The sequence below is a fragment of the Pelophylax lessonae genome (assembly GCF_965119305.1).
Source record: "Pelophylax lessonae genome assembly, chromosome: 11".
Lineage (NCBI taxonomy): Eukaryota > Metazoa > Chordata > Amphibia > Anura > Ranidae > Pelophylax > Pelophylax lessonae.
In genome coordinates, this window is record NC_138778.1 from 44472021 (window position 1) to 44499198 (window position 27178).

General features: G+C 43.0%; 1 protein-coding gene across 1 annotated transcript in view; it reads left to right on the forward strand.

Annotated features, from left to right (window-relative positions):
• The window catches only part of GGT7 (gamma-glutamyltransferase 7), an 86339-nt gene that overhangs the window by 23371 nt on the left and 35790 nt on the right, over positions 1-27178 (forward strand). Inside the window, exons 3-7 of the mRNA XM_082271978.1 lie at positions 1026-1177; positions 6761-6875; positions 10134-10201; positions 15948-16021; positions 23331-23524. Coding sequence (XP_082128104.1) covers positions 1026-1177; positions 6761-6875; positions 10134-10201; positions 15948-16021; positions 23331-23524 — 603 coding nt within the window. The remainder of the gene's footprint in view (positions 1-1025; positions 1178-6760; positions 6876-10133; positions 10202-15947; positions 16022-23330; positions 23525-27178) is intronic.

The window sequence follows — 27178 nt, forward strand, 5'->3', positions numbered from 1 at the left end:
GTGATTTGAGAGGAGCACCCGATGTCCAGAAAAAAGTCTCACTTGATGAATTATATAGTTGTTCATTGAAGATATAAGTAAAGTAAAGCCAAAGCTTTTCGGTGGAATTGCCTCCCCCTTCTTCAGCACTAGTATATAGAGAGAAAAATACATGGTAAAAATCTGTGTTGTTAAATATAGTTTCAAGACAAATTGGAATCCTCCAATGTACCATGTAGTTTTCTCTCTATATACTAGCCCTGAAGAAGGGGGAGGCAAGTCCACCAAAACGCGTTGGCTCTACTTGTTTTCTTTTATCTTTAATAAACAACTATTTAATTCATCAAGTGAGACTTTTTTGGGACATTGGTCGCTCCTCTTGAATTACACAAGTATTCACTGCAGTAATTGTCATTATCAGAAAGGTTGCAGCCCTAAACCCCAATGGAGTCTATCACCTACCACTTACAATTGGCATACGACCCATTGGAAGCAATTCCCTTTACACCCTTCACACAGTAACTTGCCACTAGGCAGCCTCAAGCAGCATCAGTCTAGCGCTGTCTTCCACTCAAACTTGATAGTACGATTATGGAACATTTGTATAAAATATTGTCCCATTGTGGAGATGTCTCCTCACTTCCTGCAAGATAAGAAGTGTGGGGAAATCCCTCCAAAAGAGACACATAAACAAAAACCTAAAAAAAAAAGATGCTAACCTTTTCCTGTTCTAATCAGTTCTAAAAAAAAAAAAAAGTTTTACCTGGAGTTTGATTTGAATATTAAAGCAAAATACTAAACCAACTTTGAGTGGAGTTGAGATTTCTGACTGTGCACCTTCTATGTAGCCTTCTGCAAAGGTGCTTGGATAAAAGGTGCTAATTTGAGAGTACTTTACTTGGTATTCGCAGCATGAGTTTTAAAATATTTTTTGCATTGACTCTCTTTGCTCTTGAATAGTATTATCTTACGCTTTTGTGACACAATAAATTTTGACGCAATGTAATAATGCACAAAATGCATATGTTTGTGTTTGCCCCTTTCAGATTTTTCACCAGGGGGCAGTGGTGAGTGATGCTTCCCATTGTACAGCTTTGGGCATTGAGGTGCTGGAGAAAAGAGGGAGCTCTGTAGATGCAGCCATTGCCACAGCTCTTTGTCTGGGAATTGTTAATCCCCACACATCAGGCATTGGAGGGTAAGTGCAAAGCAGTTTATTAGCTGTTGTGGATTTCACTGCTAACCCTTTTTTTTGTCATTGATTTTTTGAACTGAGGAAACTCTTATGCCTCGTACACACGCATCGATTATTGGCCGGGAATTTTCGTCCGATCAGCCGATTTTCGGCTTGTTAGTATGATGCTCCTGAAAACCGACTCCGACTTTTCGGCCAAAAAAAAATCTGGTATGCTATAAAATTTTTGTTGGCTGTCAACACAACGGCCGATTTTCCGTCAGTCAGTACAGATTTCGTCAGACAAAAATCTGATGAGCAAGACTGGGCATGCTCAGAGAAGAAAAAACACACGGAAAGTAAACCAGCACATGACATCACTTCTGAAGTAGATTTTTGTTGGCCGAGAAAATTCGTGTGCAGTCTAGGCACATTCCAACCAACAAAACACCACTCTGGACAAAAGTCGGACGATCGGTCGGCCGATAATCGTTGCGTGTGTACGAGGCATAAGTTAGAAAGCTGATGTTGTATTTAGTAGCAGAATGCAAATAGCAAAGCTTTGTTCCCCTACATGGTGCACAATCGACTATCAGCATCAACTTTAGTGGTGCCAGTCCATTGGTATTCCAATGACCAAAAGTTTGGAAACACCTGAGAATCACACCCAGAGTATATGAGTTTATATTACCTTTTCAGCCAAAAGAGCATTTATGAAGTCAGGTATGAGAAGACCTGGCTCACAAATAGCATTCCAATTTATTCCTCAAAGTAAGGTTAGGGTCAGGGGTTTGTTAAGACCACTCTAGTTCCTCACACCAAACTCATCAAACCATGTCTTCATGGAGTTGGCTTAGTGCACAGGGGTACAGTCATGCTTGAATGGAAAAAGGCCTTCCCAAAACTATTGCCACAAAGTTGGCAGCTCTCAATTGTTTAAAATGTCTTTGTATTCTGTATGATTATTAATACCCTTCGTTAAAAGCACCTGAATTCAATAATTTGGAGGAGAGCCCACTTACTTTTGACAATATAGTGTGGTCTGGCTACATTGGAGTACTGACCTCTTTTGTTCTTTGCACCATATACACCCCCAACCTTAAAAGATAAAACACATCAAGTTCTAGACTTTTGGAAAATAACAAAGCCGGGGACTGCCTCAGTTCCCTAGATCCCATGGGACTTTACGAAAAAAAAATTATTTTGGGTGGACTGAACCTGTAAGGTACTTTCAGGTCTCAGAGGACATGAGATGTTGTTGACCACCAAAATTTTGTGAAAGATTTATGCATTAACATGCATGCCAAAATCACCAGAGCATGCATGTTTAATCTGCTAATAAATAAGGTAAAATCTCTGTAAACCTAAAGTTTGTTCAGTCACAGATCTCTGTGGAGATATGCTCATTCTCAGCATCATAGGGATCATTTCTTGTCTATGAATGTTTTAATCCTGTTTTGCTTCTTGTAACTCTGCCAGTAACAGCCTCTCCATTCCATATATGATTATCTCAAATAAGGATCCATTAACTGTAACACAATAGGTGCATTTAGGAGAGCTTTAGATGCTGGCCTGAATAAACACACAGCAAATGCCACTGGTTAAAGGACATCTAAAACATTAGTAATAGTTTCCCTATCAGTTACATGTACATTGAAACAGAAAGCTGTGCAAGTTAGTCCCAACTTTTCCTTTTTTCACATGAAATCCTTCTGCCCGTCATCCCTCGGCAGTGGTTCCTCATTTTGGTCTGATGTATAGAATTGAATAAATGAAAGTAAAATATTTAATACATATATATATATATATATATATATATATATATATATATATATAGCTATAAGAGGGGGTTATTTTGCTAAGAGTCCAACCTGTGTCCTACTGCTTTGCTCACTTGACATTATAAAAGGAAATGTTACCTCTAAAAACTGGTCAAATATTGTCAATTTATGCCTTACTGTACTCTAGAAGCATAGTAGGATTTGGGTACTATGCACAGCAAACAGTTATCATATACTGTGCTTATACTTCGTTACATTTACCTTCCCTTCTCTTTTCCACCGCTCAGTTCACCCTCTGTTTGGAACCACAAACCAGATTTAAAGGGTTAGTCTACTAAAAATTGATATTTCAATATTAGGTGAAGCCTGCTGGAATGATTCACCAACTGGTTTCTTATGCCTTGGGACCTTAGCCATGAGATCCCCTTTGCCTGATGTATACTTCATAATACAAAATAAATTGAAGATTCAGAGGGAGCCCCCTGTAATGGTCAGGGCACGTGTTCGGACTCAGAAACTCAAGAGCAGGGATCTTAAAAGAAGTACAACCAGAGGCTCTGAAAGACATAAGAAACTTTTGAAAGGTTTAATTATCAGTCATTCATCAAAAACCAAACTATCAGTTTTGGTGGTTTGACTATTTAAATCAGGGGTCTCCAAACTTTAAAAAAAAAAGGGCATGTTTACTGTCCTTCAGACTTTAGGGGGGCTGGATTGTGGCCAGTGGGGGTCAAAAATGTCCCGGGCCCAGCATCAGTGAGAATAAACATGGCTTCAGGGTTGGTGGTCAGTAGGAGGAGGAGTAGTGGTATCATCATTGGTATTATTAGGTAGGATTAGTGTCTCATATCTTTGGGAGAAATCGTTTGGAAACCCCTGATTTGAATAAAGCTAATCCAAGGCAAACATCTCTGCAATACATGCACATTTCCACATGTTTAATCATCTTAAAGCCTAAGTTTACCTAAAAAAAAATGCTTGATCTATGAATGGAGAGGGCAGACCTTTCAAACATCTGCCCATCCTCCATCTATAGTGAATGGCTTGTGATAAGAAAAAAAATTATAGAAAAGCTGCTACCATAGAAAATAAATTATGAGCTGAATGGTGAATATCAGGTGCGCTAATCTATTAACTAATAACTAATATGTATAAATATATAATTAAATCAACACAAATATTGATCAATAAATGAATACAATTAAAAAAGGGCAAAACCTCTATAACATACAAATCCAAAACCCAGGTAGTTGGTGTGCTCAACAAAGTGAACAAAAGTAGACACTTCTTAGGAAGTGTACCGGAGAGTTACAGAACTTCCGGTACGGAGATCCGTGCTGCGAGTGAGGGGTTGCATGTCAGCAGGCAATTCGTCATAGCAACCAGAGCAATACAGATCCCAAGACCCTGAGGCAATAGAAGAAGTATTCCACACAGGCGGATTTTCTTGCCCAGATTTATTATCATTCTGGTAAGAGGCTGACCTACTCCCCCCTATATCGGGAAAATTTTGTGGGAACCTTTCTTACTTTCCCTGGGCTATACTATCGTTGGATCTGATAATACACATGCCCTTGTATTATCCCATCTGGTAAGGGGCTTATTCATTCACGGTGGAGGTCTTCGCTGCACCTATCTATTGTGTTGAGTTTTGCACCTTGGAGACACATCACATGCATGTTGGATATATATGGACTTTATATTAATCTATGGACTTATTGTTTTGATTCACCATTGATTTTGTTTATATCATTGTCTACTTTTGTTCACTTTGTTGAGCACACCAACTACCTGGGTTTTGGATTTGTATGTTATAGAGGTTTTGTCCTCTTTTAATTGTATTCATTTATTGATCAATATTTGTGTTGATTTAATTATATATTTATACATATTAGTTATTAGTATATAGTGAATGGCTTAGCTGGGTGGAAAAGGCAGGCATAGTTGGGCACACTGAGTGCCTATGACTGCGTCTTAGTTCTCGTTTACACTTGGCATTTGACACGCTTTTTTAAAGCACTCTGAATGCCAATCAAAGCATCCATTGCTAAGTAAAATGGTGAGCTTACAGTCCTGTTCACATGCTACTTTTGCTTTGCTTCCCTTCAAAAAGTATATCCCATGTTACTTTCTTGGTGCTCCAAAGCATCTCCATAACCGCCATAAAAGTCAATGAGAATGATCGCTAACAGCACCTGCAGCTTCTGAGGGGCTTTTTTTTTCAGCTTTAGCTTTGCTCTTTGTTTTGGAGATATTGTAGGTATGAGATATCCCAGGATGCACTCGTAAACCAACAACTGAACCAGAAAGATGTAATAAGCAGTAACTTCCAGTTCATGTGTATATATTTTGGAAGTGTCTTGTGCAGATTTCACATCTGGTGTGCAGTGTGGAGTAGCAGGAAGGTGAGCAAGGTCCAGACTGGAGTGGAACAACTAGCAGATGGCACACATGGTGTGCAGCATGGGAATGCTATAGCGGAAGGTGAGCATGGACTGGAGAGAGAGGAGGATCAGCAAACCAGAGGATCAGCAGAGTTGGGGGTAGTACTGAGTGGGGAATCAGCAGAGCTGAAGGTTCTACCAAGCAGGGGATCTGCTGAATGAGGGTACTAATATGCTGGGGATCTGCTTAACAGAGTTACTTATGAGCTGGGCATCTATTGAGTGGGGGTTCTACTGGGGCCCTTAAAAAAAAAAAAAATCAGCACATAAACAGGGCATTTACTAAGCTGCATTAAAATTAAAAATAGCATCACCAAGTTGAAGCAAGTGTAAATGAGCCTAAGGGCTAAGTGAGGGAAGTAGGTTGCAACTGAACTAGAAGACTGAAGCACAAGGGACACACTGAAAGTAAGTAATGTCCCTTGTGCTTATTTTGGATTTGTTTGGGTAAACTTAGGCTTGAAACTGAAAACCAAACAAAACTTTTGATGTGCCAGAAATATAGTGTGCTCCTACCTTCCTCATTGCTATGACAACACAGTCTATTTTCAGCTCCGAACTTCAAAGGACATGGTGTCAACCCTGCCTACTTAATTTCTGATGCATTACAAATAACAGAACACCTCTCCTTATCTCCCCTCCCCTCATAACCCCTCCTTGTGCACAGGTAGAGAGCACAAGAAGTTATCAGATCATAATTTTTCTGGCAAAATAAACAGGTATTGTTTGCACTTACTAAACAGGTCTAACAAAAAATGTCACTTGTGGTTTTTTTTTTTAGAACATTTTGGACATTGTAGGTTTCTTTTAATGCAAGAAAATATATATTGTCCCCATGAAGTAGTGCTAGTCTACTTGTTCTTGCTTATCTAGAACAATATCAAGTATAACCTATTAACCGTGAAGCCATGCTTCTTTGTTATCGTACAATATATTTTCCTTCCCCTCCCTGCACAGCTCCCCGCATGTGTTTATTTGAACATGGTTTATACATACCTACAAGTACATATCTTAGCATGAATCGTAAACCCAGGCAGCATGATGGCTCAACCAGCTGGCTGTAGCCAGGGGGGCTGCAGGGGGTGTGTCCATGACTGCCTAGGCTCACAGGAAGAGGTCAAATGAGGCCGGGCGTCATCCAATGAGAAAGGCAAAAGTGCCTAATCTTCATCCAGGACCAGAGGAGTTCAGAGGAGAAGAGATGGAAGATATTCTATCCCAAGCTTCATTTATGCACACAGCAAGGGCAAATTAAAAAAAAAGAATCCTGGAGTTGAACTTGCATTTGCATATTTTACTGCTTTATACAGTTTTTTTCTTATTGCCCTTCTCTCTTAGACTATTGCGTGAGCAATGTGCTTTTTATTTTTTGTCTTCATCAGAGGGGGCGTCATGCTCGTTCATGATATTAGAAACAACCTGACAGATGTCATTGATTTCCGGGAGACAGCACCTTCTGGTATCCATAATGAACTTCTGCAGTACTGGAGGAATAAGGTAAATATATATTGCTTAACTGTACCCATATGACTGTCCAGACTGGAAGTATGGCAACTCTGAAACTTGCCCTAAAGTATCTGCAGACTTGAGCAAGCTTCTCTAGATTTGTTGAGCTTGCCCAAATGTATTTTTATAGAGGAGCAAAATGTAAAGTGGAAAAAAGTGCAAGTGATGTTGGGACCGGCGCTACCACTTTAAATATTATGTCTGTGCAATTCCATAAACTGTATAATTCATACGTTTATTCCAAAAGTGCATATAGTGCTTATAGTGCAAAGATAAAAACCAAAGTGCTGCGTGCTAGTAAATCTTCAATAAATTAGCATGGGCTGTGCTCAGTGTACCATATCATAAATCACATATGCATATACAAAGTGCTGAGTGCTACTGATACCAATAACCACGTGTTTGATTGCGTGCTGTAACAATGTATGGCGCCAGTGGATACCCCACCGATTGCACCGCTGCTTACCGCACTCTTAGAAAGGTGGCTCGGCACTCCTTGGTCACTAGAACAAAAGATAAGCCTCCATTGCGTAGTATATGTTGTTTAGGATAAAGCAACTTAGCATCCACTCACATTTAGGGAGTTCACTATCAGCTTGAGGTGTTCGCCGGGTCGCTTCCGCGTTCCACCGGCTCAAACCACCGTTCCCGGAAGTGACGTACTGACGTACACAAACCACGCCCGGTACACAAACCACGGGGCGTCAGCACAGCCCATGCTAATTTATTGAAGATTTACTAGCATGCAGCACTTTGGTTTTTATCTATGAACTATAAGCACTATATGCACTTTTGGAATAAACGTTTGAATTATACAGTTTATGGAATTGCACAGACATAATATTTAAAGTGGTAGCGCCGGTCCCAACATCACTTGCACTTTTTTCTAATCTACTACCTCAGTGGTAGGTTGGGGGCAGCTTACACCACTATTTTAGTCCAATAAAGTACTGAAACTCCATAGCGCTGGTATTTAACCCTTTTCAAAATGTAAAGTGGAATCTCTGTCAAGTTTTCTTAGTCAGTATGTTTATTGAAGTTTAAGGCCCAACTCGAGGAAACTTGAAGACTTAACCTTGCAGTGAGACTGAGCCCACACTGCAAAGGCTAACTGTTCATTTAGGTCTGGGGAGCATGGAAAAGTAGATTACCTACCAAATCCTGATCTCGTCCATGCTGCTAGACCAGTCTCCACAGCATCTTCTCTTCCATGCTCCAGCAGTCTAAGGTCCTGATGTGGAGGGACAGTCTACTGCCAGAGCATGAGGGAGCGCCATCTGCTGGGGGAGCAGAGGACCAGGTAAGTAAAAGTGTTTTTACTGTCCCCTGAACTAAACAAGCAGTCAACACTTACAGTGTGGGCACAGCCCCACTGCAAAAGAAAATGTTCAAGTGGAGAAGTGTAAGGTTTTGCACTTGGGGACTAAAAACATAAAAACACAATACACGTTAGGAGGGGAACCCTTGGGGGAATCAAAAATGGAGAAGGATCTGGGAGTCTTGGTTGATGATAGATTAGGCAACATCATGCAATGTCAAGCGGCAGCTGCCAAAGCCAGCAGAATATTAGCATGCATAAAGAAAGGGATGTATTCCAGAGATAAGACTATAATCCTTCCACTTTATAAAACTCTGGTCCGACTGCATCTGGAGTATTCTGTCCAGTTCTGGTCGCCAGTCCTCAGGAGGGATGTGCTGGAGCTGGAGAGAGTCCAGAGAAGGGCAACTAAACTGATTAGGGGATTGGAGGACCTTAACTATGAAGAGCGTCTGCAATCGCTGGATTTATTCTCCCTGGAGAAGAGACGTCTGAGGGGGGACATGATAGCAATTTATAAATATCTTAATGGGGATCTCAGCTTAGAAAAAAAGTTGTTTATTCGAAGGGATTGCATGAGGACTCGAGGACATACAATGCGATTAGAGGAGAAGTGTTTTAACCTCAGGCAACGAGGGGGGTTCTTTACTGTTAGGGCTACAAGATTGTGGAATTCTCTACCACAAGAGGTGGTTTCTGCGGGAAGTATGGTGGCTTTCAAAAGACTCTTAGACTTACATCCCAAGGATCAGAACATTAAGGGCTATGTGAGATGATTACAGCCACACACACCTACACAGGTTGAACTGGATGGACTATTGTCTTTATTCAACCTCACCTACTATGTAACTATGTAAGTTTCCTAGAGTCGGGTTTTAACAAATGTATGTACAGAGATTAGGGGTGTTACAAATATGGGTAGAACACATGAGACAACAAAATAAATGTAGGCCAAGATGAAGCAGCAGGGAGGGTGGGATGGTAGGGGGGAATCTGAGGAGACTGCAGGGAATGGTCCCATTACAGATGGAGTAAATGAAAATCAAAGCTGGAAGTCAAAACCTTCTCAGCCCAGCAGTGATGGCAAACCTTGGCACCCCAGATGTTTTGGAACTACATTTCCCATGATGCTCAACTACACTGCAGAGTGCATGAGCATCATGGGAAATGTAGTTCCAAAACATCTGGGGTGCCAAGGTTTGCCATCACTGGCCCAGAGCAATCAGATTGCCAGGTATTTAGACATGGTATCTGAAAATCTGGCTTCGAACTTCTCATGAAGCATAACCTAGACCTGATCTCTGCTATGCTATAAGTAGTGCTCTTCTAGGCCCTGGCTATTTCGTCTTTTTAGCAACTGTAGGAATATAGACCATCAGCCTAAAGCCAGCCATAGATGGATCAACATTTGGCCAGTTCAGCAGGTGCCATCGAACATCTTCAGTCCGCCCAGCCTGTCGGTTTTTTTTTTAAGTGAGATGTAATTATATTGAAGTCAATATAGCAACTCAGAGAGGAAACTTCATTGAAAAAAGGCAGGCAGATCAGTCCTGATCACTGGTTGTGATGTCACTGCTCCACATATTCCAATGCAAGGTGCCCTGTGATTGGCGCCCGTGCCAAGTAAGCAACCCCTTGTGATTACTATGCAGCAGGGCAGCTGCTCGACATGCGACTCAGAAGACAGAGAGGACCAGTGTATTAGTAGCAGCTACTAGTGATTTTTGGCTTCAACAGGGGTCAACCAAGTATTGGTTATGTATATCTACATACTTTCAAGCTGGACCAACATAACTATGCAAAAAAAAAAAAAACCTGGAATTCAGCTTTAAACACATTAATAATTAAAAAATCTTTAGTTACTAAATATATAATATTGTTTTCCATAAAATACATATGTGATCTTTCTTTCCTTCCTCCATTTATACCAGCCTGGCCTTTTGGTTGGCATTCCTGGGATGTTGAAAGGCATGGATAAAGCACACAAGATGTATGGAAAGTAAGTAGAGATATGGGTCCAATTTTTTGTACATATTACAACCATGGTTGCATGTGATAGTCATAGAGTAGGTGTATAATTAACATAAATTAGCACATGGGGAAAAAAGCAACAGTTGTCTAGAACAGGTATTCAGAATCCAACTTTTACTGAAGAAGACTGGGCTAGTGAGAGATGAGAGGTTCACTCTAGTCTATACCAATAATCTTGGTTCAGCATTTACCAAGACTTGGATATATCTTATGGTGTCAGAACATACACACGGGTGATAAAGTCCTCCACTCTCTCACCTGATAGTATTTGGGCCTAGTGACTGGCTACTCTGCAAGCACTGCATTAAGGAAGGGGGTCACAAGCTAGAAGCACTGAACATTTACTGAGGGTTCTGATGGAGCAATGGAGTGGCAGGTAGGTGTGGGGAAAATGAGGATAGAGGTAGGATTTCAGGAGACTTTGTCACTTTGTCCTGAACGAGTGGCTGAGTCTCTTTAACCCATTTGTTATCAGAGGTCAGTGATAAGAACATACCCAAATCCATATCTCTGTTCAAGACTCACCCCTCTCATTCATGGACAATCCGGGTGCTGGATTCCATCTCCACCCTCCATCAAACAAATGAAAAAATGTATCAGATGCACTCCACTCGTAGCTCCTTTTGCCATGGTATCAGGACAATATCCCCCCGGACAATATCCCCCCCCGTATAATATCCCCCAGGACAACATCCCCCAGGGCATTATCCCCTGGGACATAGGGTTAGGGCTAGAGGGTTAGGGTTAGAGGGGGGATATTGTCCCGGGGGGATATTGTCCGGGGGGATGTTGTCCCGGGGGGATATTGTCCGGGGGGATATTGTCCGGGGGGGATATTGTCCGGGGGGGATATTGTCCGGGGGGGGGGGATATTGTCCTAGAATCTTTTGCCATATTTACTAATTGTCAGCAAAGTGACTGCATACAACAGTGTCTCCACCCGAAAACAAACCTTTATTGACACGTTTCACCCCATGTTTCTCAGAGGTCATTGATGCCCAGATAAAATTTAGTATTGTCAACATGTGTTGGTTAACTTGACAATAACTCTGTGACTATTGTGAATATCTAGATTTTTTAAATATTTTTATTTGGTATAATGTTTATACATTTAAATAAAGAAATATATATATTGTATATATCTTGTTACCTCTGGCTTTTCCCCTGTGCTGCAGAGACACATGTTTGTAAACCCGGACTGAGAATACAAAGAAGAAACTGCCTCCACAGAGCTCTTTAATTCAGTGTCCTGTATTCATGTAATCACTAAAGAAGCAGATCACAACTTGCAAAAATTAGGCAGCCTTGCATAAGTGTCGCTAAGCCCTATATACACCCCCTTACCATATGATTCCAAGCATTCAGTTGAGAAAAACAGAATGCATGTATAGAGGGAATCTTAATGCCTTCCTTGTTCTCAGCCCTTGTCCATAAACATGTTGCTCTCTTCACTTCAAAGTGCAATATGCTGACAGGTGAAGTGTAAATAAAGCAGTATTTTCATCGATCTGGGTGTATGTGATGACAGCTGCATAGGGAATGAAAACACAGAGGTAAGTTGTTACCTTGCTCTTTTTTAAATATCTTATGTTTTAGACAGGGCTTTTGTTCTCAGTGAATAGGTGCAGAAACTCCCCATTCTAAGTCACTTCGCCCCCTACCCACCTCCGAGCACTGACCCTTGGTTTCACCCCCCCTACCCACCTCCGAGCACTGACCCTTGGTTTCACCCCCCCTACCCACCTCCGAGCACTGACCCTTGGTTTCACCCCCCCCCTACCCACCTCCGATCACTGACCCTTGGTTTCACTTCCCCTACCCACCTCCGAGCACTGACCCTTGGTTTCACCCCCCCTACCCAGCTCCGAGCACTGACCCTTGGTTTCTCCCCCCCCCGCCCACCTCCGAGCACTGACCCTTGGTTTCACCCCCCCCCCTACTGTAACGCTTCTGCATTTTACGTATGATGTGGATTTTTAGCTGCAGAAATATTCCACTTCAGTAGTCATGTAGAGAAACGCTGAGACACCAATCCCAACTCTCAATGACTCATCATGTGTGGATGATCTCAATTCAGCAAGTAAATACACACACTCAATAAGATTTTTCCTAGAGTGACTTATGTATATAGTAACACAGTGATGATAGGCTGAAGAGACAGGTTGGGTAGAGATGGTAGATGACAGACACTTGAAAGGAAATGTTCTTGAAAGTAAGATAGTAGCAGATGGGATGCAGATAGGTTTAGCAATCATGTATGGTAGCAGATGACAGAGTAGCAGGTGGACATACAAGAGAGATTAACCCAGTGCAAGAACAGGTGGTAGTAGGCTCAAGAGCTAGCAATCTTAGATAATGCAGATGTAGTAATAGTCCTTAGTATGCAGAGCTAGATAGTGTAAGCTTTAGTATAAAGGTTATAGAGGTTTCCCCTGTGGGGTACTTATCACTAATAGCAATGTAGCAGAGGAGAGGTTTGGCAAGAGCAGATGATCCGGTAGCGGGATACAGGGATCAGCGTAGCGTGGTTCCGACAGCGAGGTATGCTTGCAAGCATGAGAGCTTCAAGACAGGTTAGCATCAAGGCACAAAGCAGTTTGAACGAACACATGTGAGTGAGAGCCGGCGATCTAAATAGCCATCCAGTCCGGCGCTCAGTGATGACAGCATCAGTCTTAAAGGTGTATGCGCACCTTACCAAAAGAGAATGGTGGGGCGCATACACTTATGAAAGAGTAATTAGGGTACCCAAAGGTACCAGAACATTACACCTACCCAGTTTCGAACACTGACCCTTGGTTTCACCCCCCTACCCAGCTCCCAGTACAGACCCTTTTGGAGAATATAGGGCCAAGTATCATTCTGTAGTATGGAATTTGGTAATGATAACAAGAAAAGCAATAAAATAGATCCCCCACAGCCAGCAGCAATAGACCCCCCCCCTCCAGCAACAACAGACCCCCAGCAGCGACAACAGATTTCCCAGCTAGCAGCAATTGACTCTCCAGCAGCCAGCAACAGCAGACCCCTCTCTAAACAGTAGATCCCTGCCAGTCACAATTAAAGAGGAAGTAAACCCTCCTCAGGAAGTTGTACCTATAGGTAAGCCTATATTAAGGCTTACCTATAGGTACTGTAAATATCTCCTAAACATGTACCGTATAGGAGATATTTACCTTTAATGCAGCCAGTGACGTCACTGGCGCATGCGCTCTGAAGGAACGGCAGATCGTGCCGTTCCTTCAGAGGCCCGTGCCGTGACCGTCGGCTCCCGCGCGCGTGCGCGGGAGTGACGTCACCGCGGCTCCGGCCAATCAGATGGCCGGATGCCGCGATCCCGGAAGACGGGCGACTATACATGTCGCCCGTCATACAGGTAAGCAGACGGCACGGCGGGGGCTCGTTCTAAGGTAAGTATTTCATAATGAGCTACTATGCGATGCATACTAGCTCATTATGGGTTTCTCTTTCAGGATTTAAAGAAGAGAAAAAAAAAAAAATTCTCGGTGTACAACCTCTTTAACCCCCAGTTACAAAAGATCCTCCACCAGCAACAATAGATTGGCATGCAAAAATAGATCCCCTCCAGCAACAATAGATCCCCCAGCAGCAAGCATCAGTAGACCCTCCAGCACACCCAAGAACCCCTTGCCATGTCATACATTGAATTCTGGAGGTGCCGGAACTGCATTCCCCCGCGTTCCCGCTGAAAAAAAGCCCTGGTTTTAGAATTGCTGGCCCATGTGCTGCATATTCTCAGCTTTCTTTCACTCCTCCACTACTCCATGTTTAAGCTCCATTTATAAAATACAGGTTGCTTTAATCAGAGATTATACAAGTTTGAGGACTATATCCATCCTCATGTGATAGCGCTTGGCCAATCACCAAGCATCAAAGTTGTCACATGAGAGGAAGGGGAGTGAGCCATATGCTTTGCCATAACCAGGAATATGGGTGTTTTCTTTGCTACCTAAAACTAAATGGAATGGCATTGGGTGTAGGAAAGGTATATGTTGGAGAGGAGGGAATTAAAGCAAATCTGTTGGTTTGGTGTGCACCAAAGCACAGGTTCCTTTAAAGAAATCTGTACTGAGACATGCCAAGGACTGCCATTGCTGAACTCTACTTTTGAAAATGTTAGTTCCCTGTAAGCCATGTTGATGCAAAGGCTTCAAAACTCTGTGAGCCAATAACCTGGAGCAAGAACGCAGATTAGGAGTTTAGGGGTGTACTCACACTAAGGCCTGTTTAAGTGAACTGTGCCCAAATTCAATTCTCCCCATTCGCCTGCTGGTTTGAACTCACACTGGTTTGTAAGGAAGTGTTCCCTGGCACAATTCCCTGCTAACCAGACCCGTGATTCCCATTGTACTACATGGTTATCTATGAAGAGAACTGTTCTCCGGCACAGTTTGCACTCAGATTGCAGCAAACCGTACCAGATCGCAAGTGAACCGCGCTTGGGACCACCTGTTCCAAGTGGTCCCGGGAGCAATTCGATTAACCAGTCCTAAACGTGGTTTGGAGCACTCACCCTACACAAACCGGCTCAAGGGACTGAATCATTCCCGGGATTGGTTAAAAGTGCTAGTTACATAGTTACATAGTTAGTCAGGTTGAAAAAAGACACAAGTCCATCGGGTTCAACCAAAAAAAAACAAAAAACAGTATTGAAAACCCAACCATACAATCCCCATATACACAATCCTATACCCTATACTAGTGTAAGTGCCCCCTTAATTTTCCTTTTACTTCTCTAGCTACAAGTCATTGTACTGCATTAATGGCTCAGAATGTATTGAAACCAGAGACACAGAGGCAACTAACATTTTCCAAAGAAGTCAGCAATGACGGGCTCAGAATTCCCCTTGTCTTCCTTTACAGATGGGTGTAAATACAACAGCATGTAAGAAAGAAAGCATCTTTATAGCCACCCAACCCTTTGCAAATGTTTACTGAAAGAGCTGCCAAATATGAGCTTTTCAGATTACGAACAACTTACTGTTATATAATCTCTGCTCCAGTCTGTCTCTGAGACTTTGTTATCCCCCCATTGGATGCCTCCATCTTTCTTTTGTAACACGTCAAAGACATCTCTGTTATTGATGACAGTCATGTGTCATTCCTCCCTGCATATGTCAGAGGCCAGCAGAGAATTAGAGATGGACATGTGGGCTTGGCTCTTGATCAGCCTTTCTCAACCAGGGTTCCTCCAGAGGTTGCTCAGGGTTCTTTGGGCAATTAACACTTTCTGCGTGATCTTTAAGCTGGGTATTGTTCACACTGAACACAAATGTAAGGAGCATTCTTTCCACTGACCATCACACTAATGTACCAAGAGCCATAGATATAGTTATTTTTAGCAGGGGTTCCATTAGATCAGAAAGTTACTTCAAGGATTCCTCAATGTTCAAAGATGTTCAAATGTTGAGAACGACTGCTTTTGACCATTGAGAAAAAGTCAAGATTTGCATATCAATAATTTAGTTTGCTATGACTGTACATTTTTGGGAAAGAATGAATGTACTTGAAACAACTAATGGAGCAGATTAGAAAGGTACCACCAAGTTTATATGCTTGGGAAATTGCATGAATTAATTTAATATGCTGTTCACCAATAGTAACTGAAAAATGTCTGTATTTCTTAAAGAGCAGTTCAGTCCTTTTCAGTATTCGTTCTGCAATCTGTAATTAAGCTCCATGCATTTCTCCAGGCTACCGTGGTCAGAACTTATATCTAAAGTGGCTGAAGTTGCAAGTGGCGGATTCAATACAACACATGACTTAGGTAAGATTAAATGAGAAGCAGGGTTGGATTTACATCAGTGGAAACTTTACTTCAAACTCTACCTGGTAAGAGTGTCTCCGCAGTCTGATTACACGCTCCCAGATTTATTTTATTTATGATAGGTATCTATATAGGGGCAGCAATTTATGCAGCGCTTTAGGGCCCATACACACAATCAGAAAATCATATGAAAGATACCGCTTTTTGTTATTGACGCTCATCCATGTATTTAAGGACCTTGCTTTGTGCACTGGTCCAAATCATTATGGTGAGCAGTGGCGGCTGTTTCATTGGGGGCGCAGGGGCACAGCCCCCCATCCATGCGTCCGGCCCCCTAATCTACATGCAGGGCGCCAGACGCATGGAGTTCAATGGGGCTTCTTTTTAACCATGTGATTAGAGCCAGAGGCTCTAATTGGCTAAAGAAAAGGGTGGGCTCGAGGCACCGAGCACTGCGCCCCGAGACCACCCAGTTGTGAGACAATAGCGAATGAATATTCACTATTGTCACACGGATCCTCCTCCTGGCCAATCAGGAAGCGGGTCCTGAGACCCGTTTCCCGATTGGCCAAATGGAGAAGCCATGCCATTGGCCATGGAGGAGGAGGGAGGAGACGCAGAAGACTGGGGGGAAGAAGCCGAAGCTGCCACCACCGTCGTTTGCTGCTGCCTGCTTTCCCTCCACATGTCCAGGCAGGGTGAGTGAGCCGGTGACGGGGGGTATGGTGTGCAGCCTGGTGTGGTCCGAGGGGGGGGGGTATGGTGCGGTTCGTCTGACGCCCCCCCCCCTGGCCCATGGAGCACCAGCCGCCACTGATGGTGCGGGGTTGTTTTTCAGGGGTTGGGTTTGGCCCTTTAATTCCAGTGAAGGGAACCCTTAAGGCGTCAGCATACCAAGACATTCTGGACAATTTCATGCTCCCAATTTTGTGGGAACAGTTTGGTGATGGCCCCTTCCTGTTCCAACATGACTGCGCACCAGTGCACAAAGCAAGATCCATAAAGACATGGATGAGCGAGGTTGAAGTGGAGGAACATGACTGGTCTGCACAGAGTCCTGGCCGATAGAACACCTTCAAGATGAATTAGAGCGGAGACTGCGAACCAGGCCTTCAACATCAGTGCCTGACCTCACAAATGCGCGTCTGGAAGAATGGTCACAAATTTCCATAGACACACTTCTAAACATTGTGGACAGCCTTCCCAAAAGAGTTGAAGCTGTTATAGCTGCAAAGGGTGGGCCAACTTAATATTGAACCCTACAGACTAAGACTGGGATGCCATTAAAGTTCATGTGCGTGTAAAGGCAGGTGTCCCAATACTTTTGACAATATAGTGTATATCTGTATGCCTTCCCCGTCCACTAAATCATCCCTAGTTTCAGTACAGCACATGTGGATGCAGCACATGGTAAGCTCTCACTTCATGATGGGAACAGAGCTTTTTTCTTGGGACAGACATGCTCAGCTATAACATGAAGGTGTATTTATATAAAATGTGCAGAGCTATCTGTCCCATGAAACTGCATGCACATTTTTTCTGTGGCGGATGGGGAAAAAATGTAATATTATTTTGTTTATTCTCTCTCCACTAGGTGGAGCTGACGATCATAGTACAGTATTTATCTCCTGTGATCATCAGCTCCATCTAGTGATATTTTTCTGGTCCGCTGTATTCTGTTTGAAGAATAACATGCCATCTGGAGAGAAAATAGTCTAATAACATTCACTTTTGCCCTCTGTGCACAGAGCATATGTGCATGTAGTTTACCAGATGAATAAAGCTGCAATTTTTCATAAATACACTCCATGACGATTATTAGCTATAGCAAAAATGCAAAACAATACTACACCGACCATGATCGATGGATCAGCGCTCACTGCAATCACATAATGAAGGACTGCACATTACGTTATATATGGCACATAGTCATAAAATCCAAAAAACCTGTCCGCAGGTGTGCTTCAGTGCGGTGTCCTGGGTTGAAAGATGAGATGGTCTCTGTAGTATATGTGGGGGAGAGAGTCCAATTATGTTGAGGTGCAACACCGGCTGCTCCTAGAAGAGGTGAGGGATCCCTCCAGACATGCAGAATAAACTAAACAAGGGCGCCAGGTCAGAGTAGTGTTTAAATTAAGAACACATTTATTGCAATGCACTTACATTTAAAAGAATCAACATCAGCATTCAGGTGAAAAGCATGGATCCCCAACGATAGGTGGCGAGGGATGATTGGGACGCAAGCACACAGCCACAGGTGTGTTCACAGATCCAGGGATGGAGGATGGGGAGTGGATGGTCCAAAGATCCCGAGGGAAGGGGATCTCGCTGTGCCTCCTCCTGGGGACATCCGCAGCGCACAGCCGCAAGCCGGATGCAGCGTCACAAGACACTGCCGGTTCCTCCTCAGGCCTGATTAAGGAGGTTGATCCTCTGAAACGACGTTGCGGCCACCCTCTTCACAGTCTTAGCTGTCTCCTGCCAGGAGGAACTGGCAGTGTCTTGTGACGCTGCATCCAGCTTGCGGCTGTGCTCCGCGGATGTTCCCAGGCTCTATGAAATCCTCTTCACAGAAAGGCAAGGCTTAGAGTTTTTAATTAATATTTTTAAATATATATGCTCCCTCGGGTGCTTCCACACAATTTTTTCAAAAATTTTTTTAACTATTGGATAAACATCGATCATCACACATGATATTAGGGGGTGACTTCAACATGGTAGCGCATGACCGTAGTAATCCTTCTTCTATCTCTAAAGCCTTTCCCAAAATTATTGCTAGAAAATTACAGGAACTACAACTGACAGACACATGGCGATGCCTAAACATGGGCTCCAGGGAATATACGTTTTATTCGCATCCCCATAACTCCTCAGCCAGACTAAGATTATATTCACCTCCCAAGTTATCTTAGCAAATTCTTTATCAGCTGAAATTTACCCTTGTGTTTGGTCTGACCACCATATGAAGATTTTTGACCCTAAACACATAGGAGTCCCCCCATCCTCTTTCACATGGAGACTCAATGACCCAATTCTATCAGACCCCTTGATAGTCCAATTTTCAGATGCAATTGCAGAATCCTAAACCCTCCTATGGACACCACTAACTCTAGTAAGTAACACATAAGGCTTTTATCAGGGGTAAACTCATTGCATTAGCCGTTAAAAAAAAAATAGGGAAAGATCAGAGTTTTTAATTATAATGGGTATATATATATATATATATATATATATATATATATACACTATGTTTTAGTTAGAGTAGTATATAGTTCTTTAGAAATTTTTATTTTTTCGACATTCAGTCCCTCAGGTACAACTGGTAAAACTAGTTTGGCTTATATCACTATTTTTATGACTTCTATGCGGTTGTACTCATAAATAATGTTATTGTAAGTTGAAATAGATTTGTTAGATTTTAAGATTGCTCGATACTCAGTTTGCAGTAAAATTCAATATTATGAACATTTAAATGTATCCTGTAGTCATTATCATTCACTAAATGTGCAGAGATATTTAGAGACATTTAAAGGACAAGCTCATTCTTATAAAAAGCCAGCTAGCCCACCCTTCCTAGCTCCCAAACCTAGTCTAACCCAGACACTCCCCACCATGGTGCATATTCACATTTCTCTTTAGTTTATTGACGGACACAGCTCCTGAGAATCTTGATCAGTGGGTTAAACTGCCCCCTACAGGAGTAGGACACTAGGCAGAAAAAAAGGCTTGACTACGCCTATGGACAGTCCCAGAAGGTATACTCCCCCTCTCTGCTATAGGTGCTCAGTTTTTTTCTGCCTAGTCAGGAGTAAGGACCTAGTTCCTTGCTGGGATCTCTGGTCCTGGCAATTTTTTTTCTTTTTAGTTAGATTTTTGCTCCTGGTTTTTTTTCCTGTGAGATCTACAATCAACTGCCGGACTGGACGATGGGCTGGATAATCTAGATCCAGTGGTCACCCCAGTCTGGCCAGTGAGCAGGCACAGACCACAGCTCCACGCTAGGTCGGCCTTTACATAGCACCACCAGACGGGGGCTGGCCTGTGAGTTAAACGAGATCACCTTTTACTGAGTTTCGGCCCGCGTCGCAGCGTTCCTCCTGGCCGAAAGCCCCCCATTTAGATGGCGAGGGGTTCTGTCTGCTTGTGACGAAAACTGAGTACCTATAGCAGAGAGGGGGAGTATACCTCCTGGGACTGCCCATGAGCGTCGTCAAGCCTTTTTTTCTTCCTAGTGTCCTACTCCTGTAGAGGGCAGTATAACCCACTGGTCAAGATTCTCAGGAGCTGTGTCCGTCAATGAACATCAGAGAAATGGATTTTACGGTAAGTCAAAAATCCTATTTTCCATGAATGTAATGGCCTCTTACAGTGTTCACCCTTCTCTGTGCTTGAAGTTTTCTCTTTTGCTGGCTGTGCAAACAGTATTTGCCAAACATTCAACATTGTTCTTGCTGTTTTTTTAATAGTTTGAGCTCAGAGTTGTTAAAGCTTCATTAAGTGGTCTGTTTCAAGCTGATCTCAAATAACCCCCCCCCCCCCCCAAAAAAAAGACAGAAAAAAACTACCTCTTCCCATCCACCCTCCCACCCACCTTAGATAATTGCTGACTTTTGTTCAATGAAGCTAAATTAAAAAGCTTATTTACTCATCTAAAATCTCACAGTCATGTGACAAACCAGGTCCACTGTCTTTTTTCTTTCACTGGTCTGTAGTGTAGAAGTATCCTTCTAGAAGTGCCACATGAAATTCCTGCCCATTGGCTGCCTGAACTGTCCACCACAGGGCCCTTACCGGGTCCACAAAGAGTCCTCACATGGCCCTGAAGTTCTGAAGTGGCAGCAAGATCAATAGACAGACCTGGTCTGCATCTTCTGGTCACAGGTCTCCAACCCATGATAGTGGCTATGTTTTTGTGGGTGTTTGAATACATTTTTTATGGGTAGAGCAAATTTTTTTTCACCCAAAAGTTTGGCTTTAAAGCAAACCTATCTTTTCCTTTAAATAGGGCAAGGCCATAAATTCACTTTAAAGCCCTTCTCCCAGTCATACAGTGTCTTGAAAAAGTATTCATACCCCTTGAAATTTTCCACATTTTGTCATGTTACAACCAAAAATATAAATGTATTTTATTGGGATTTTATGTGATGAAGGAACACATAGTGACACATAATTGTGAAGTGAAAGGAAATTGATAAATTATTTTCAAAATTTTTTACAAATAAATATCTGAAATATTGTGGGTGAAGTGCATTTGTATTCAGCCCCCCTGAGTCAATACTTTGTAAAACCACCTTTCGCTGCAATTGCAGCTGCAAGTCCTTTTGGGGATGTCTCTACCAGCTTTGCACATTTCTGCCCATTCTTCTTTGCAAAATAACTCAAGCTCTGTCAGCACAATTCTCAAGTGTTGCCACAGATTCTCAATTGGATTTAGGTCTGGACTTTGACTGTGCCATTCTAACACATGAATATGTTTTGATCTAAACCAGGGGTCTCCAAACTTTCTAAAGAAAGGGCCAGTTTACTGTCCTTCAGACTTTAGAGGGGTCAGACTGTGCCCAGTGGGAGTAAACCATGCCTGATCTTTGGCATTAGGGGAAGATATAGTTGGTGTCAGTGGGAGGAATAGTGCCCCATTGTTGTTGTCAGTGGCAATGGTATTGTTTTGGTGTCAATAGCAGGAATAATTCCTCAAGGGTGAGGTAATGGCAAACAAATAGCCAAATCTGGCCCTAGGGCCGCATTTTGGAGACCACTGATTAAAAACATTCCATTGTAGCTCTGGCTGTATGTTTAGGGTTGTTGTTTTGCTGAAATGTGAACCTCCAACCTAGTCTCAAGTCTTTTCCAGGAGGTTTTCTTCTAAGTTTGCCCTGTATTCGGCTCCATCCATCTTCCAATCAATTCTGACCAGCTTCCCTGTCCCTGCTGAAGAAAAGCATCCCCACAACATGACGCTGCCACCACCATGTTTTACGGTGGGGACGATGTGTTCAGGGTGATGTGCAGTGTTAGTTTTCCGCCACACATAGTGTTTTGCTTTTAGGCCAAAAGTTCAATTTTGGTTTCATTTGACCAGAGCACCTTCTTCCACTTGTTTGCCGTGTCCCTCACATGGCTTCTCGCAAACTACAAACTGGACTTGAACTTCTCATGGCTTTCTTTCAGCAATTGCTTTCTTCTTGCCACTCTTCCATAAAGACCAGATTTGTGGAGTGCATTACTAATAGTTGTCCTGTGGACAGATTCTCCCACCTTAGCTGTGGATCTCTGCAGCTCCACCAGAGTTACCATGGGCCTCTTAGATAGTTCTCTTATTAATGCTCTCCTTGCCCTGCCTGTCAGTTTAGATGGATGGCCATGTCTTGGTAGGTTTGCAGTTGTTCAAAGTTTGGGATATTTTTTTATAACCTAACCCTGCTTTAAACTTTATCCCTGACCTGTCTGGTGTGTTCCTTGGCCTTCATGATTCTGTTTGTTCACTAAGGTTCTCTACTAAACCTCTGAAGGCTTCACAGAACATCTGTATTTATACTGATAATAAATTACAAACAAGTGGACTCTATTTACAAATTAGGTGACTTCTGAATGCAATTGGTTCCACTAGATTTTAATTAGGGGTATCAGAGTAAAGAGGGCTGAATACAAATGCATGCCACACTTTTTAGATATTTATTTGTAAAAAAAATGTGAAAACCATTTATCTTCTTCCTTCCACTTCACACACTTCACAATTATGTGCCACTTTGTGTTGGTCTATCACAGCCTTCTCAACCTTTTTAACACAGAGGAACCCTTAAAATAAATTTCTGGTCTAGGGGAACCCCTGCTAAAAATTAAAAATCTACAACTCATGACACATTAGTGTGACAGTGAGTGGGAAGAATGCTCCTTACTCTTGTCATCATTGGGAAGAATTACCCCCCATACAGATAGCTAAAAGGAACAATGGTGTCATTGGAAACTTATCTGAGAGGCAGAAATTGCCCATTGCTTAAGGAACCCCTAGCAATCTCGGGAGGAACCCTGGTTGAGAAACCCTGGTCTATCATATAAAATCCCAACAAAATACAATTACGCTTTTGGTTGCAACATGACAAAATGTGGAAAATTGCAAGGGGTATGAATACTTTTTCAAGGCACTGTATGCATGAGCCAATGCAGCAGAGAAGAAGAAATTCAGAAGGAGCTCCGAGTGTGTGGGATAAGTACATGTTTACTTTAAAATCTCAACAGGGACAATGCAGATAAAACTTTACAGAAGTTGCTTATGGGTTACCTGCATTCTAAGTGTCTCTTTTTTCCTCAGCCAAGGCCATCAGTGAACTGAATGAAGATGGACTGTCAAACACTTTTCAAGAGGTGTTTTTCCCACATGGCCTTCCCCTGACACCGGGGACGTTTGTCAGGAGGCTTGACATTGCAGCCCTTTTGCATGATGTGGCTGCAAGAGGGGTAGAAGCATTCTACAACAGCAACGTAACACGGGAAATGGTTTCCGAGGTAGGACAAACCACACCATACTTATTTGAGTTGTTTTATTAAGAGAAACTATCCTGAAAACCTATATACACTGAACATTTAAATATGTCAATTATAAGTCCATGTGGTTTTTCAGGCCTCAAAATCGAAATATGGACCATGGAAAACCTGTTGCCACAAACTTCATAAAATGCTTAACCACTTAAGCCCCAGAAGATTTTACCCCCTTCCTGACCAGGGTTTTTTTTGCGATTTTTTACTGCGTGACTTTAACAGACAATTGCGCGGTCCTGCGACGCTGTACCTAAACAAATTTCAGGTCCTTTTTTTCCCACAAACAGAGCTTTCTTTTGGTGGTATTTGATCATCTGTGCGATTTTTTGATCATGCGCTATAAACAAAAAAAGAGCGAAAATTTTACAAAAATAACAATATTTTTCACTTTTTTTTATATGAAATTCCCCCCCAAAAAAATGTAAAAATCAAAATTTTTTAACATTTTCAGCCAATTTGTTTTATGCTACATATGTTTGGTAAAAAAAAAATCGCAAAAAGTGTATTTTGATTGGTTTGCGCAAAAGTTATCGCGTTTACTAACAAAGGGAAAGATTTTTGTCATTTTTGGTGTTTTTTTTAAAATGAGTAATGGCGGTGATCTGCGATTTTTTTTGCGGGACTGCGACATTGCGGCGGACAGATCGGTCCCTTGACTGACATTTTTGACACTTTTGGGGGTACCAGTGACATTACTACAGTAATCAGTGCTATACATATGCACTGTTACTGTAAAAATGACACTGGCAGGGAAGAGGTTAACTGTATTGGAGAGGGAGGGGTTAAGTGTGTCCTAGGGGCGTGTTTCTAACTGTGATGGGACATGTCTCCTATTGTAAAAACAGAGATCAACGGTTCTACATAGTAGAACCGTCTGATCTCCATTTTTACACAGGGGAGAATGACAGGCGGCTTGTTTACATAAGCCGCCCGCCTTTCTCCCGCTCTACCGACGATCGTAGTGTGACCGGCGGACATCGGGTCCGCCGGTCACACGCGCGGACTCCTCTGTGAAGGAGTCGGGGCTATTGGCTCAAAAGCCGGTCACAGGCTAGCGACGTAGATCTACGTCACTCTGCCTGGCCGGGGCTGACTGCAGTAGTAAATATACTGTGCGCAGTCGGCAAGCGGTTAATAAAAAGAATGGCTTGAAAAGTTCTTACTAGATCAGTGGTCTCCAACCTGCAGCCCTGGGGCTGGATATGGCCCTTTGCTTGCCTTTATCCAGCCCTTGAGGCACTATTTCTTCCATTGACACCAACAATGGTGCGTAATTTCTTCCACTGACAAAAAAAATGGGACATTATTCCTCCCACTGGCATTGTTTACACCCACTGGGCACAGTTTGGCCCCCCTAAAGCCTCTTTAGAAAGTTTGGAGACCCCTGTACTAGATTATCTATTATTATATTTAACTGAAAAGTCACATATTTTGATTAATTCCCATGTTCTAAAATTTCCAATACCAGAATCTGTTTAGACTGATTATACAAAAGCTACAGCTCAGTGGACCAGGCTTATGGTGAACATAAGTTATTTGCCACTAAACTTCACCTGCCTGCTTCAGAAAGAATTGTTCCTTTACACTTTGACAGGTTCCTTAATGACAGATTCTAAGTGGTATTTATTACTGATATAAAAATACAATATATTGAACAAAACAAATAATGAACAAGCATAAGAATGATAAATAAAAGTCCAATAACTGGATTTTGAGCTGCTAGCACTACACCCTATTGGTGAGGGACAGTTCAAATGTTCACATAAAAAAGCAGCGCTCAAAAGAATAGTGTTCCAGAAGGATTCCACCCCTGAGATAAACAAATACTTGTGAAAGAATTCCAATAGGTCCACCACCAAGAGAAGCCACATAGATAGCCTCTTACCCAGGGCCTGTGCTTCCACTAGGCAAACTAGGCAGCCGCCTAGGGCGCATTGCCACCTAGGGATGCAGCCATGAGTCGGCACTCTCTCTCCATCATTAATGATCCTTGTGAGCTGAGGGGAGAGGTGGCAGTGGGCGAGGAAGAAGGGACAGAGGAAGATGATAGGTGTCTGGGGCAGCGGCAGGGCTACCAGGCCTTGGCTTTCCACCGCTGTTTGGGGGGCCCCAATAGGCAGGAAGGGAGCCCACCGGAGTGCTGCCTGCATGATGATCCTCTTCGGCTGGAGCTGAGTGGCCTAAACCCCGAGCAGGAATTGATACTCTGCACTGAGCTGGTGGGCAGCCGTTCACGTCCCTGGGTCGATATTAAGCAGGGAGCGGAGGAGAGCTGAACCTGAGCCAGAGCTCGGCACTGACTGCTGCTTCTCCATCCACCACGAGCCGGTTGGAGCCGTGGTGAGCACTGTGGTCCAGGAGAGGAGCATCCTGGGAAAAGAAATCACGGTGAAGGAGGGCACAGTGCGGACCACTCTCTTCATACTGCCCAGTGGGTGTCCCCAGAACAGGGGATCGGGGTCCCGGGGTGTGACATGGAGGATCCCTGGTGTGAAAGTGAATCGGGGTCACCAGATTTGCCATGGTGAATCGGAGTCACCAAGTGTGACATGGGGGATAGGGGTCACTGGGTGTAACAGGGGTTCGGGGTCACCATGTGTGCCCTGAGAAATTGGGGTCCCTTCGTGTGCCATGGGGGATTGATGTCCCCAGGTGTGACATGTAAAAACATCAGGGTCTCTCCGAGTATGACATGGAGGAACATCAGGGGCCCCTGGTGTGACATAGAGGAACATTGGGGTCACTGGGTATGACAGCATGACATTGAGGAATATTGGGGTCCCAGGATATGACATGGAAAAACATCAGGGTCCCTGGATGGGACATAGAGGGACATAAGGACATTAAGGAATATGGGGGTCACTGGGTATGACAGCATAACATGGAGGAACCATCAGATCAGGGTCACTGGGTATTACATAGAGGAGTTTTTAACCCTTTCCCTTTTTTTTTTTTTTTTTTTTGGGGGGGCGCAAGTAGCTGGTCTTGCCTAGGGCGTAATATAGTCTAGCACCGGCCCTGCCAGATGTATATGGGTAAAAGAGCCTTCAAACAAGCATATGTCAATCGTCTGGTCAGTGGATCCAGCAGTTATTAAACACATCAGCCCATAAGCCTTGGTCTCCTCTCCTCTCAGTCACAGCTCAGTTGTTGGCTCCTAATCTTTCTCTCAAGACTGGTCATTGTCTCAGCGCTCACACTTGGAGGAACGTGCACAGGGGTACTTTTGTTGCACCCGGTGGCCCAAGGGGACCCATATCCAGCTAAACGTCTGGGATACCTGCTACAAAAAAAAGAAAGAAAACCAATTCAGCCACTACATTTAAGTAATGAAAAATTGGAAAGCTGAAATATATTGCATTTTTGTTTTTGGGTTTAATACTGCTTTAAGTTTATTTTTTTCACACATTTTTTGTCAGTTGATAAGAGCAGAACAGACACTCTGCACAGGCCCAGCAAAGAAAATCAGGTGAAACTATTTATAAGGTTCCTGATTTCACCATCCTGACTTAAAGTTTCACATTTGTCAGAAACTGCATTTGTACTTTTATGAATAGGTATAACCTTTCTGCTGAAATCAGGGATTAGAGGCGCCAGAATCTGATGCAAGATTTGTGCTAT